The following is a 15,199-nucleotide window of genomic DNA, read 5'->3' on the forward strand; positions in this document are numbered from 1 at the left end:
CCAAATGTGGTCTGTCCAGTGCCTTGTAAAGCCTCAGCTGTCCTGTCACGCAAAAATAAATATTAGCATTGCATTCGCCTTCCTTACTACCTTCTACTTGCAAATTAACTTTTTAGGAATCCTGCACTAGCACTACCAAGTCCCTTTGCACCTCCAATTTCTGAATTCTCTCCCCATTTAGAAAATAGTTTATGGCTATATTCCTACTACCAAGATGCATGACTCCGCAATTTGCTACGCTGTATTCCATCTGCCACCGCTCAGCCCACTCTCCCAACCTGTTCAAGTCCTTCTGCAGAGTCCCTGCTTTCTCAACACTATCTGCCCCTCCACCTATCTATGTATCATCTGCAAACTTGGCCGCAAAGCCTTCAATTCCCTCATCCAAATCATTTATATACACCGTAAAGAGTAGCGGCCCCAATACCTACTCTTGCGGACCACCGCTAGTTACTGGCAGCCAAACAGAAAAAGCCCCCTTTATTGCCCCTCTCTGTCTTCTACCATTCAGCCAACCTGCTATCAACGCACCAACTATGAGTGTTCATTAGTGCAGATCCTAGTTATTTCAGAGAAGAAAAAAATCCAAATATAAATAAATCTTAACGCATTTCTTTCTTGTCAGGAAAGCTTTGGCAGAGGAGCTGTTCAGCTGCCTCCTCTGCAATAGAAGACAGTGGAGGAGATTACGAGGCCTCCTGTCCAACGGAAACAGCTGTAAAATAAATAACTAGAAAATCTGTTGTAATGATCCTGGTTTGCATAAATGTTGGCCAGGATATTGTGACAACTCCAAAGCACATTTTTGAAAAGTGAATTCCCATCTGTCTAAGTTGTCCTCATTTTTGCTTCTCATCTAAAAGATAGCTTCTCTTTAAATGAAATACTCACTCCATGTTGCACTGAAGCATCAGAGCGGACAACACATTCGCATCTCAGAAAGCCATCACTGGGCCAAGGTTAACAACAGTCATGAGTGATGTCAGAAACCATGTAACCCCAGTCACACATGGAACTTTACACAAATTTCTCAAATTGAGTAAACTTAACACCTTACTCAAGATTTATGGAGAATCAATTCACAAATTGTTGTGCTGATGACTCTGCATTTGATATGCACACCCAACAGCATCCACAAAACACCCTGGACAGATTGGCAGGAGGACTAAGAACCTGTTGGGAGGCAGTCAATTTCTTTGAGATGGTTCTATTATGGGTCTCAGGATGTTACACAGTATTAATGGTAGAATATAGAGGTAAACTGCTGCTGTTGCATTAGTCCAAAATTGTCAGGTATCCTCAATCGATGCACAATTCATACGATGTCATATCCTTTCATATTGTCCACGATCAGTACGCCGGCTCAGCATCATCAAGGACTGCTCTCACCCCAACCATATACCGTTTACCCTCCCACCATCCGGGAGGCGCTACAGGTCTCTCCGTTGCCGGACCAGCAGGTCCAGGAACAGCTTCTTCCCTGCGGCTGTTACATTACTCAACACTGTGCCTCGGTGATTACCAATCACCTCCCCCCCTCCCCCCCCCCCCCCTTTAGATTTGCTTGCAGAAGGTTGATGCCCACTCTTTCCTCCAGTGAGGATTTCCTCCACCGTTTCCTCAGGTCCCTTCTCTCTTTGATTAGGCGCTCGATTTCTCGCTGCCTTCTGAGCTTGGTAGGGGTTGTTCTTTCCTCCTTTTTGGTTCCGAACCTTTCTGCCCAGTAGGAGTAGATCATATCACTCATTTTCTCCAGTTTGATCTCCACTGTTCCTTGAAGTCCATCTAGGATCTTAATCTGGTCTGCGTCGATTGTTGCCACTCTTTCTTGCTGCTGGACTTTGGCCACTTCACATGATGTCTGTGGCCTTGCACATTCTTCTCCAAAGCAGGCTGCGTTTGGCTGGATTCCGGGTTCTCAGATGTTGTGCTTGAATTACTCTCCTTAGCCACTGGGGTATTGATGCTCGTTGGACTGTGGGTTGTATCCTGCCGCTGAGCTTCACTCAACTGATTTGATCTTTCTCTCAGGAAATACAACTAGACTATAGAATCTTCCCCCCAAAAGGTCAAAGATTAGAGGGCATAACTTTAAGGTCAGAGGGGGAAGTTCAAAGGAGATGTTACCCACTGTGGGGGGATGATTTTTTTGTCTAATTGTAGTCCTGTAGGTCTGTGTCCAAGATGGCTGCCATGAAGAGAGAGTGGACGCTGGCGCGCTTTGGCTGCCGCTGCTCTCTTTTCACACTGTGTTTTTGATTTTCTGTTTTTGGATTGAATTCTGTTTTTAATTTGTGTCTCTGTGATGTCTTTAATTACTTGTTTTATTCCGATTATATGTTTTATTCTGATACTATGTAAGGTGTCCTTGAGATGTATGAAAGGCGCCCATTAAATAAAATTTATTATTATTATTATTATTAGATGTGCGAGGGAAGATTTGTTTTACGCAAAGAGTGAAGGATGCCTGGAATGCACCGCCAGGGAGAGGCAGATGCAATAGTGGCATTTAAGAGGTTTTTAGATACAGTATGCACATGAATACACAGGGAATGGAGGGATATGGATCACATGCAGGCAGAGATTAGTTTACTTTAGCATCATGTTCGGCATGGAATCGTGAGCTCATGGGCCTGTTCCTGTGTTGTACCATTCTATTGTAGGAAGGAACTGCAGATGCTGGTTTAAACTGATGATAGATACAAAATGCAGGTTTGCCTTGTAGTGACCTTTTCCTAGTTAACAATGATGCTTGATTTGACTACATTTTCCTTGAGCTTCATCCATTTGGACTCGTTTTCACACCTTACACTTCCTTATCCCTGTATCTCCCTCTCCCCTGATTCAGTCTGAAGAAGGGTCTTGACCCGAATTCCTTCTATCCAGAGATGCTGCCGGTCCCGTTGAGTTGCTCCAGCATTTTGTACCATTCCGTGTTCTATTTATAATGGACTTATAAACACACTGGTAGGCCAGGATAGGATTACTGCATCCAATTTCAGTTACTACAGAGGAAGAATGTGAAGTTCCTAGACAGGATGCAGTAAAGATTTACTATCATGGTTCCAGAGATGAAAGATTTCATGATGAGAAAAATTTGCATTATTCTCTGAGGAGTAAACGGGGTTGAGAGAAGATTTGAATGATATGTACTGGTTTAGATAAATAGAAATAAAGGGACCCTTTCCCATGACCAGGCAATATTTTGGCAAGGGAGTTGGAAGGAAAAATAATGTTACACAGACTGTGATTAGAATTTCTAAGAATCAATATGTGCCCTTCAAACGGGGAATTAGACAAGCGCTTGACAAAGAGTAATCTGTCGAGCGACAGGGAAATACCAGGGGAATGGAACTGTTGGAGTTGCTCTACTGGGAGCCAGCATTGATCTTCTTTTCTGCCATATAATTGTATGATCTGTGGACCCATTAAAAAAGTAGCCAGTTTATTTGCAATCTGAAACACTGCACTGCTTCAAATCAGAGCTGTACTTTTTTGCGATGATAAGAAGCAAGTATAAATCAGGGACAGAGTAACTTCTTAGACTAGTTTTGGTGGGGGGTTGAAGGGGGCTGATGTCTGTTTTTCACCCACATGATTAATAACTTTATAAAGTGTATCGTATTGATATTAATAAATTAATTTAAATAAATGATGAGAAAATTGAGCTAAGGCTCATAGGTTACATACGCCAGAATCCTGTACATTGACTTCAGCTCAGCGTTTAACACCATCATCCCACAGAGACTTGTGGAGAAACTAACCCTGCTGGGCCTCAACACCACCCTGTGTCACTGGATCTTGGACTTTCTGACAGAGAGACCGCAGTCAGTCCGTGTTGGCAAGAACACTTCAGGCTCGATCACGCTGAGCACCGGCTCCCCTCAAGGCTGTGTGCTCAACCCGCTGTTGTTCACATTGCTCACACATGACTGTGCTGCCAGATTCAGGGACAATAAGATCATAAAATTCGCGGATGACACAACAGTGGTGGGACTCATCAGCGGAGATGACGAATCAATGTACAGGGAGGAAGTAAAACAACTAGTGGACTGGTGCGGCAAAAATAATCTAGAATTAAATGTCGACAAAACGAAGGAGATGGTTGTCGACTTCAGGAGGGCGCAGCCAAAGCATACACCCCTCAACATCAGTGGCACCACAGTGGAGAGAGTGGAGAGCATAAAGTTCCTCGGTGTGCAAATTACAGACAGCCTCACCTGGTCCAGGAACACCACTGGGACCGTCAAACGGGCCCATCAGCGACTGCACTTCCTGAGGAAACTAAAACAGGCCTCACTCCCCACCAACATCCTCAGGACTTTCTACAGGGGTACGGTGGAGTCTGTACTCACGTACTGCATAAATACGTGGTACTCCACCTGCAACTGCTCGGACAGGAAGGCTCTGCAGAGGGTAGTGAGGGGAGCAGAGAGGATCATTGGCATCTCCCTACCCTCGGTACAAGAACTGTTCCAGAGCCGCTGTCTGAAAAAAGCTCAGAGAATTGCTAAGGACAAACTGCACCCCCTCCACATACACCTGGATCTCCTGCCATCAGGCAAGAGATATCGAAGCATCATAGCCCGGACTACAAGACTGCTAAACAGCTTCCTACCACAGGCTGTGAGGCTGCTAAACAGTCACTCTGTACTCACAGTCACTTGATTCTGCGGCTGGCACGGACACTTTAATAACTGGCACTGGCCACTTTAATAACTGGCACTGGCCACTCAAATCAGCTGCCCCGGACATTTTTATGATTGGTTTATTGTATTTTAACGTTGTGTTTTACCTGCTTTTAACTATTTATACTGTTCCATCAGGGACTGGATTGTTTTTAGTGTTATTATGTGTGAAATGTTTTAAATTTCATGTGCGATGCTCCGCTATTCCCTGGGAAACGTCTTTTCATTTTGCACTGTACAACTGTTGCTTGCAAGATGACAATAAAGGTTGATTGATTGATTAATTGACATTGTAGAGTAACTCAAAATTATCTGAAAATTCTTTCCTTCTAATGCCAAAGTATTATAAAATTGTCAACATGTAAATTCAATGCGAGTTACATCAATAAGTGGTGGAAAAGACATTTCCCATGCTAATTATATTATGTTAATGTTATGAAGGAAAACAATATAGTGTAGTAATATTTATCAATAAGCATATTTTCCGACATACTGATTATGTGATAACTGTTTTAGAACCTTTTACTCCCTGCAATTTTTATCAAGATTGCGGTTTCATCAAGATGTTTTACCTTCTAAAAAGTTATATTCCGAAAAACATTGATGAAGGATCTCAAGTCTGAAACATTAACTCTGTTTTTCTGTCCATAGACGCTGCCTGACCTAAACTAGTAAACTGAATTGAGGAATCATTATGAAATCTGATTGAAAAATAATCAATTTGTGAATAAAATAAAATAAAAAATACAGGTCAAGAACAGCAGGCCAAGGCATCTTCTATAGAGAGAAAAGCAGAATAATGATTCACGTCAATGCCTTTCTCTCTCCTGACATGTTGAGTACTTGCAGAAATGTTTTTCGCTTTTGATAATCAGATTTTTAGCAGTTACGGATGGCAGAATCCAAAAAAAAACCCTGAATATAACCAAATGAATTGAACAAATGAGGAACTATTATATGGCATTGTCAAAGTATTTTTTTCTAAAAGAGCTAGGAGAATCTAAGTCTAAATCATCTGAATTTATAAATCTTAAAGATTTTCTGAGATCTAGTCCAAACTGAACTCATTTGAACCGTCAGATTCAGAAGTCTGATCTAAAGATCATAAAACTGTCCTGGATATAACCACATAACAAAGCATTTGATTTTTTTTAAAATGAAGAACAAACAGATCCTCATAAAACACTGATTAAATACAATTAAAATAGTATATCTAGTACTGGAAGCCAATAATTTAGAGGGGTCACAGAAAAGATATCTCAAAATGAGTTCAGGTAAATGGATACACCAGAGAAGCTGTTCTCCTTGGAACAGATCAGACTGTGAGAGATCAGCTGGAAGTACTTAAAATCATAAGAGGTATAGTCAAGGGAGAGAGAAGGAAATTCTTCATACTGGTGGACTGGTGAAGAACACAAGTAAAAGAATAAAGGTAATTGGCAAAAAAAAAAGTGAAATGAGGAAAAATATTTTTACACAGCAAATGACTGTTGTCAGGAATGTACTGCCAGATGTAGCAGTGGAACATAATTCAACTGTAGCATTTGAAGGAGAACAGGATAAGCATAGGAAATATTTTTCAGAATTTCAGAATTTTCAGCAAGTAGAGAAGTGGGACTAGCTGGATTACTCAGATATCATGCCACAGAGTCACGATTGGTTCCTGACTCACCCCTCTCGCTGACCTCTTTAGATTGGCTATCTTCCCTTGCTCTCAGCCCTGACGCAAACCATCAACCATTCTTTTGCCTCCACAGATGCTGCTTAACCCACTGAGTTCCTCTGGCAGTTTGTTTTTTGCTCCAGATTTCAGCATCTGAAATCTGCACTTTATATAAACAGGAACTTATGAGCCTTATTCAGTTGATGTTCCAGATAAAACTAATAAAGAAATGAATTATTATCTGAGGCATTATGCTTTGCAAGTACAGGTGCACAACCTTTTATCCGAAGATCCAAATAACGAAAATCTCCGAATAGCGGACATTTTTTCGGTCCTTGAAGAAAGGTCCTTGAAAACGTTCACCGAGGGCGGCCCGCAGAGGTGACAGCGGAACCTCCGGTCGGTCCTCGAAGAAAGGGGAACTAAATCCCCATTCATAAAAGAGAAGGTGAGGGTATATTGCGCGGGAGGGTTAATAATTGACAATATGCTGCTGCCTGCCCGCTGAGTTAAAATGTTCCCACGGTAGACTCACGATACACAGTGTTTCGTGAGTCTTGCGTGGGAACTTTTTAACTCAGCGGGGCAGGCAGCAGCAGATTGTCGCTCCCTTCAGTTTCACCCCACCTACACCCCTCTGCTTCCCGGCCATGTGTGTGACCCCTTCCCTCCCCTCTCCAGCTCCCCGCTCATTGCACCGGCGCGGGGGCTTTGCACTGTCACCGGAGATGTCAGGACCAACGGGACACCGACCCCCAGGCCCACTGCAAGCACGGAGATCCCAGAGACCCACAGCCAGCAGCAGCCCAGCCCCGTTCCAACTCCAGAGGAAAACTGCAAACTGGCCGGAGACGTCAGGACCACCAGAAGCCGTTCCCCGAGCTGCGCCCCCTCATCGGGACACTGACCCCCAGGCCCACTGCAAGCACGGAGATCCCAGAGACCCACAGCCAACAGCAGCCCAGCCCAGCCCCGCTCCAACTACAGAGGAACCTGGGTTGCGGATGACGGGGCGCAGCTCGGGGCGTCGTAGGGGCCCATCGGGGAGCGGGTTCCTGTTGGTCCTGACGTCTCCGGCCACCTGCCATCCTCCGGGAACCGTACCGCCCTTGCAGGAGAGTGGGGTTGTTTGCAGTTGCAGAGGGAGGGGGCAAGGGCGGTACAGTTTCCAGTCTCAGCTCCAGTCCAGGGGGGTGGCCGGAGACGTCAGGACCAACGGGACACCGACCCCCAGGCCCACTGCAAGCACGGAGATCCCAGAGACGCACAGCCAGCAGCAACTCCAGCCCAGCCCCGCTCCAACTCCAGAGGAACACGTAGGGGCAGAAGCTGATGGTGTGCAAGGTACGTCTTGTTCTTGGGGTGGCGGATGAGGGGGCGCAGCTCGGGCTGTGGGCATACTGCCACTTGTCGCCGTAGCGGCCCATTAGGGAGCGGATTCCTCTGGAGTTGGAGGGGGAGGGAGGTATTGTGCTGTTTGATCGCCCCCTGCTATCCCAGGGACAGGGAGTATTGTGCTGTTTGATCGCCCCCTGCTATCCCAGGGACAGGGCACAGCGGCTTTTTAGACTGGTGGGCAATCACTTCCAAAGTTCTGCCCACACAGTCAGTACACCTCTCCTACACTGCATTTCATACAAACATTTATTCTGCAAGAAAAAACTACATTGAAGACTCAAACTCGCGACCGAGTTTACTGCCGGGATCAAGGCGCAAACTCGCGACCTTGCGGATATGAGCCGAGCACTCTACCACTGAGCCAGCCATTAAAATCTACGCTAAAAAAATTCCATTCCGAAGACCGACAAATTCTGAATTACGAAAAGTGTCTGGTCCCAAGGCTTTCGGATAAAAGGTTGTGCACCTGTAATGTTAAATCAAAATATTATTTGCCAACTTTATGCATCTGTTGGTTGCCTGAACTTGCCATGCCATTTGCTATTAGCCTGGTCATTATTTTGACTGTGAATATTAGCCTAGTTATTTTTGGTTATATCACTAATCATTTTTGTACTAATCCCAAAAATGCAACAAGTAAAAAGTTTTCTCCAAACCCTTAACAACTCCATACAGGCTCATAAAAATATTGCTGCTGGGAATTGGATGACAACAGGTTGTTCACATCATCCTTTTTTCAAGCCAACAAAGATATTTAAATGTTTTCAAGATGTGTTAGGCAGATGTCTTACAATGCAGAGGTTATAATGCTGAAATCAGGCCTGTGGCACATTAGATAACGTGTGTAAGAAAGAACTGCAGATGATGGTTTAAATCAAAGGTAGACACAAAATGCTAGAGTAACTCAGCAGGACAGGCAGCATCTTATATAACATATAGCACATCTTATATCGCACAACTTGTATAGCACAACTTATATAACACATCTTATAAAGCCATAACCTCCCTGAACTCACACATGTACTGACTTATTTTTTTTTAGTATGTGCAATAACCCATACTGTATATAGGAATCCTATTTATTCACTCTATTCATCCATTGTCTTTTTATAGATATGTATATAGCGCCGCAGAACTGTGCACCTTATCCCCCCCCCCCCCCCCCCCCCCCTTGTTTTGTTTTTTGTTTTTTGCACTAATTACATGTCTGCACTGAGTAGGAGCTGCTTTTAATCTCATTGTACATGTGTATAGTGACAATAATATGGCATTCTATTCTATTCTATTCTATTATATAGCTCATTATATAACTCTATTGACAACTATGAATGATAAGTTAACTTCTGACAAGTACAATTTTACACAAAACAATTAATTCATGACAAATCAATTATCGATCACGATATTCCAAATTGTTCACTTTCTTCCTAATCTTCTACATAAAAACGCTGTCTTGAAATTGTTTTTGTTAAACTTTTTTTTCAAACTTCCTTTATATTTTCCTGGCCAATATTTTATTCCATTGAAGGTCTTCTGATCTTTTCTAACTACAAAGTTTTGCATTAATTCAGCTTTCTTCCATAAATCTCTACTTTCAGACCAAGTTTAACATCTGATCAGCTATTCTCGCTAGTCTTTTGAGCTAGACTTTGTTTCCATTATGGCAACTACAATTTTTCTCAAAATGAGTATTGAATAAATGTGTCAGGAATTTCCACATACACATGCCAACATGTGAATTTATCCATTAATTTTCAGCGAACTGGAAAATTACAGGCTGGTAAATATAGAAGCAAAACGTTCTTCATGTGTTTTAGTTTGTCATGCTGCCCTTGAAATTCATCTGAACTTATTTGACGTTGTTTGGACTGGAAACTTCTGTGGAACTGAGTTCATGTGACCATTAGGGGAGATGTGGCCCCAATGTTTACAGCCCCAGGCACCTCCAGCGACGAGTTACCTTGAGTTCTCACTCTCTCTAACATCATCCTTTTGACCCATCTATCCTTCCCCTCCCCTCTGTAATTTGAAACTCTTTTTTCAAGGTCTGGTAAAAGGATTTCAATTTGTAACTTTAATTCTGTTTCTCTTTCTGCAAAAGTTGCCTAACCTGCTGAATTTCTCGATATTTTCTATTTTTATTAAAAATATACTGTGTGTCGAACATTGGACGCAAATCAGCCCTGAAAATATGCCATCAGTACTGTTAAAAGGCAACATTGTTCAGAAGCCAGTTACTGCAACTCCAAAACATTATGATAGAAGTTCCTCTGAAATCTCTTCTCAGCTCAGTCATTTTGAGCTGTCCAATTAGTGAGCTACTTTTCTTCCATAATAAAAGTTGTACAGCTTCTCTTAGAACTATTTTAACAAATAGCATTAATATACTATACATGGTACATGGTAATGATTAACCTCAGCAGGAGAAGGATCAGATCTCCACTGAATCATTAGTATCGCTGCCATTACCAAATCGACCCCCTTTAACACCGCAAGAAGCTCTGTTAACCAGAAGCTGAACTGCAAGTACAATATCAATGTGGCCATGAAGAGCATGGCAGATACTAATTATTCACCTCAAAACCATATAAATGTCAAATCTTATCAGCATCACAATAAAACATTGACTACCTGCATGGATGAGTGCAGCTGTGCATTAATTCAGCATTATCCAGGACAATGCTGTTACATCATTGATGTTTATTTCACCCAACTCATTATCCTTTCACAGCAACAATGCATATGGTGATTGTAACATCAAAATGTCTTCAACTCTGTTTTTCCCATGATCTCCATGGCCTTAACGGGGAAGAGCCTGTCAAAGAACATTATTCTGATGTCTGCATTCAAACATTGCTGGGTTGATAATCCTGGAATTCGCTATCATCAACCACTGCAACAGTTTGAGGTACAGATTATCACCATTGCCAACTATGGTGACAACCATTTCCTTTTTCACCCTGGTTATTCCTTCTCTCTGCTACCATCAGACAAAAGTGCTGGCTCGAAGGGCCGAAGGGTCTACTTCTGCACATTGTCTATTGTCTAAGATAAAAAAAACATGAAAACATGTATCACCAGCCTCAGGAACAATATTTTCCTCTCTGTTATCAGATTTCTGAACAGTCCTTCCATAAGCTAGGGCACAGTCCAGATTTTTCAACCTATCTTATTGTGTCCATTCGACTTTTTTTCTTGATTTTTTAAGCTATTTTCTGTACTATATTCTGCACTGGTCTTTTTTCTCGTCACTCTACCCATTGTACATGTGTATGGCTTTATTTTATTCATGTATAATATTATCCAATTTGATTGGATAGCATGCAAACAAAAGTTTTTCATTGTACCTCAGTACATATGATAATAATAAACTAATCCCATTACCTAAGATAGTAAATTGTGTCACCAGCAGTGGGCAAATCCTGACAATAATAAAAACATGGAAGCAATAAAATTGTATGCTTGCTGCACCAAAAAAGTGAATGGATTGACATATGTATGTTGATACTGAAGTGAATGTTACTTAAGTAAATGTACACAAAATTCTACATTGCCCAGGGAAATCAGAATAGGAATTCATAGGTAGACACAAAATGCTGGAGTAACTCAGCGGGACAGGCAGCATCTCTGGAGAGACGGAAAGGGGGATGTTTCGGGTTGAGACCCTTCTTCAGACTGATGTCAGGGGAGTGGGTGGGACAGAACTAGAATGTAGCCAGAGACAGTAAGACTGGTGGGAGAACTGGGAGGTGGGAGGGGATGGAGAGAGAGGGAAAGCAAGGGCTATCTGAAGTTAGAGAAGTCAATGTCCATAGTACTGATTTGGAAGGAGAATGGACATTCAAAACAATGTCTCACCTAATATAATACCAATCGTATTCATTGGAATATTTGCTGCAAAATAGCTTGTCTTTCCCACTCAAAGGCAGTTTTACTGTACCAAATCACAGAATCCAATCTGATTAGCGGTGGGTTTCCAATAATCTTTTTCTCATCAGCATTGTTATTAAACTTCCTCTAAAACTGTTTATTGATGACATTTAAAACATTAAATTGTTGCACTAAAGTCTGGCAGGCTAAAATGAACTTGGTTATGATATGACTTAATTTATTGTTCTGCAAGATACTGTAGATGTTATAATGATTGGACTTGAATTCTGGTGAGCCCCTGTGTATTATTTTATGAGAAGTCACAAATGATTTATGCAGGAATTTTTAATTTTAAATAGCTTTTTTACTGAATAATGAATAGGGCTATTTATGACCTAGTGCAAAAAATATATTGTTGCCAACATTTTCTTCTTGTCATGCAAAACGTACTTTGTACATAATAACCCTCTCCCCTTTTCTTTCTGCTCCACTGAACCTTTCCAAAATTACAAAACATAGAAATTATGAAACAATGGCAAAGGTAGCCAAAGTAATAACGAGCAAACAAGATAGGTTCTATAATGCACTACAAAAAAATATACTTTCACATAGTTTTAATGATTTCCCACCATTTAAAATACCACCTGGAACACCTTAATTACCATGTAATTTTATGTAATCCAAATTTTATGTCTTCGAGTGACTGTTATTACTTTTCATTTTTCAGAATTCTCAAGTGAGGTTGATAATGGCTTGGTTTGGTTGATATGACATAAATTATTCTCTCATATAGGTTCATCAAGCTGGCTGTATTGACAGAGAAATCTACCAATATGGACACCACAAAATGATAAAACTATCATTTGGTTCTGAATTTGGTTCCATTGCAAAGTTCTAATTTGTAGATATATTACTTTATATGTTAACGATAAAATCATTCTTGAATTACAGATCCTCCACAGGTTATAAGAAGATTCCATTCCAGCGAATTGATCGTAACCCAAATAGTTCCAAGTCGAAAATCGGACTGCCTAGCATTATATTAAAATTACATTGGCTAACCAAGGGCAATGTGTTGCTAAACTACAGCTTCAGATACTGCTGTGAGCCAAGTTACCACATGTCTAAGATACCTACACACCTGCAGCAGCTGGAAAATCCACCCTGCCGGTCTCCCAGCATGTCAGCTCCTTTCTATATATGGGCTGCCCATAAGTAAACAATCCTAACCGTGAGAGGACCTACTTAAACGGCTGTTTAATGAAATTAAATATATTTTGATACGGTGTTCCACATAGAGTGGTAGATGCCAGGAGGCAAAGCAACCTACCCCATGTTTCCTTGTATGCTTGGTATTCCCACTGTTAAAGTTCACTTCAGGTTTATTTGATTCATTTTTACTTTGGCCATTTGTGGTGCTTCTCGGTTGAGCTAAACAAAACAATAATCATATTACAAATACATCAAGCACATTCAGTCATTTGTCAATTAAACTACATTTATTAAATGTAATTTTAAAAAATGTAATTAAAAACAAAAATAAATAATATAAAATACAGTACTCCATTTCCCCAGACTACATTAATAATAGTTAATGAAGAGGTGTGGCTCAGAATGACCCCATTCAGCCTGTTGGCTTTCTGTAGAACAATCCTATCAGTCACATTTGTTCACTCAGTTGCTATTACTCTCCATATATTTTTGTAATCTTGGTTGTCGCTCAATGTTATTAGGTGTAACTATTCATATCGATCTAGATGTTCATTTGTTCCTTCTAAATACAGTTGTCATGATTTCTTATCTCATACTGAATCAACATGAACTATTTTTAATATCAAAGTTACATTTTGTTCTTGCAACGTGATATAATTAGTCACCCAACATGATCAATATACGTAATATGATCCAATTGATTCTTTCTTTCAACAAAATATTGCCATATGCACCTTAGTTGCACTGGCTCTATGATAAACAACAAACCTAATGGCCTTCCAAGATTGATAAACGATTCAATGTATGGGTAGCAATTTCAAATATCACGTCATATTTGATGGAGCCACAAGAAACTGCAGATGCTGGAATCTTTAACAAAAAACAAAGGGCTGCAGGAACTCAGTGGGTCAGGCAACATCTGTGGAGGAAATGGACAGGCGATGTTCCGAGTCAGAACTCTTCTTCAGAGAAAGTGTGGGTGATCCAAAATCTGGCGAGTGATAGATCGATAAAGGTGAAGGGTAGGAGGTGGGATTGATTGACAGATGGGTGGAATCTGTGACTAAAGGTGAAAAGGAGACAAAAGGATGTCAGATAAGAAAAGATGGGTTAAAATGTAAAGCTTCTCTTGGGCTGAATCAACATTCATTATTTTTAATATCAAAGTTAAATTTTGATCTTGCACCAAAAATAATCTATAGGGACAAGACGTTTATTACCCAATTGAATATTTCTTCAGATAAAATATTGCCATATACACCATAGTTGTACTGGTTCTATGATACGCAACCAACCTAATGGCTTTCCAAGATTGATGAACTACTCAATGTATGGAAGAGTTATGAGTGGAAAAGGACATAGGCAGAGAAAAGAGTTGCGGGGTTCGGGGATAAAATGGAAATATGGACGGGGATGGGAATGAGTGAAGTGGGGGGGGGGGGGGGCGGAGGTGCAATGGAGTAGGGTGATTGGGGTGGTTGGAGAAGGTGGAAGAAATGTATGCTCGCTGGGGTGGGGTCAGAGGAAATAAAGGTGACCTGCTAGATCTCCTGGTTGCTGACCATTTTATCTCCTCTTTCCCTTTCCATACTGAACTTTTTGTTCTTATGCCCGTCCCACTTAGGAAACCTGAACGGAAACCTCTGGAGACTTTGCGCCCCACCCAAGGTTTCCGTGCGGTTCCCGGAGGTTTTTGTCAGTCTCCCTACCTGCTTCCACTACCTGCAACCTCCGGCAACCACCTGCAACCTCCGGGAACCGCACGGAAACCTTGGATGGGGTACAAAGTCTCCAGAGGTTTCCGTTCAGGTTTCCTAAGTGGGACAGGGGCATTAGCCTCCTTCATTGCCATAGTGAGGCCACACGCAAACTCACATTCCACTTACACTCTAATTGCGCCCCTCACTCTGACCCCACCCTGGTGTGCACATCTTTCTGCCATCATCTCCAACCACCCTGCTCCTTTGTATAATTAATAAAAAATACAATATCAGTGCTGTCATATATCACACAAAAGATCTTACGAGTCACGGTAGTGGTGTAGGTCTTGGGCTTGCTCCAATTGCCACCCTCTTTTGCTTTTGTTACTTGTATCCCAAATTCATAAACAGTGTTTGGTTTTAAATTGTTTATTGTTGTTTCACTTGTTGGGCAAAACTGATATTTCCATTCCTTGTCTCGCTCCTTTTCTCTGTACCGGACAGTGAATTGCCTAAAAGGAAATTTAAAAGTATTACAAGGGGACATAACAAATTCATATACTGGCCATGATATGATGCATCCTGATAACAATCCAAACATTAAGGTCTTATAGAATTCCCTAACAGCAAACAACACAATGGGAATTCCTGTACTGAATGGACAGTAG

General features: G+C 41.5%; 1 protein-coding gene across 30 annotated transcripts in view; it reads right to left on the reverse strand.

The window, feature by feature from the left end:
• Nucleotides 1–15,199, reverse strand: part of LOC116980442 (ABI family member 3 binding protein) — a 250,562-nt gene that overhangs the window by 180,964 nt on the left and 54,399 nt on the right. For all 30 annotated transcript variants that reach the window (XM_033032679.1, XM_033032666.1, XM_033032680.1 and 27 more), the window contains exons 5-6: nucleotides 14,856–15,043; nucleotides 12,950–13,050 (exon numbers count right to left, since the gene is read on the reverse strand). In XM_033032679.1, the coding sequence (XP_032888570.1) occupies nucleotides 12,950–13,050; nucleotides 14,856–15,043 (289 nt within the window). The remainder of the gene's footprint in view (nucleotides 1–12,949; nucleotides 13,051–14,855; nucleotides 15,044–15,199) is intronic.

Source organism: Amblyraja radiata, chromosome 14 (genome assembly GCF_010909765.2).
Source record: "Amblyraja radiata isolate CabotCenter1 chromosome 14, sAmbRad1.1.pri, whole genome shotgun sequence".
Lineage (NCBI taxonomy): Eukaryota > Metazoa > Chordata > Chondrichthyes > Rajiformes > Rajidae > Amblyraja > Amblyraja radiata.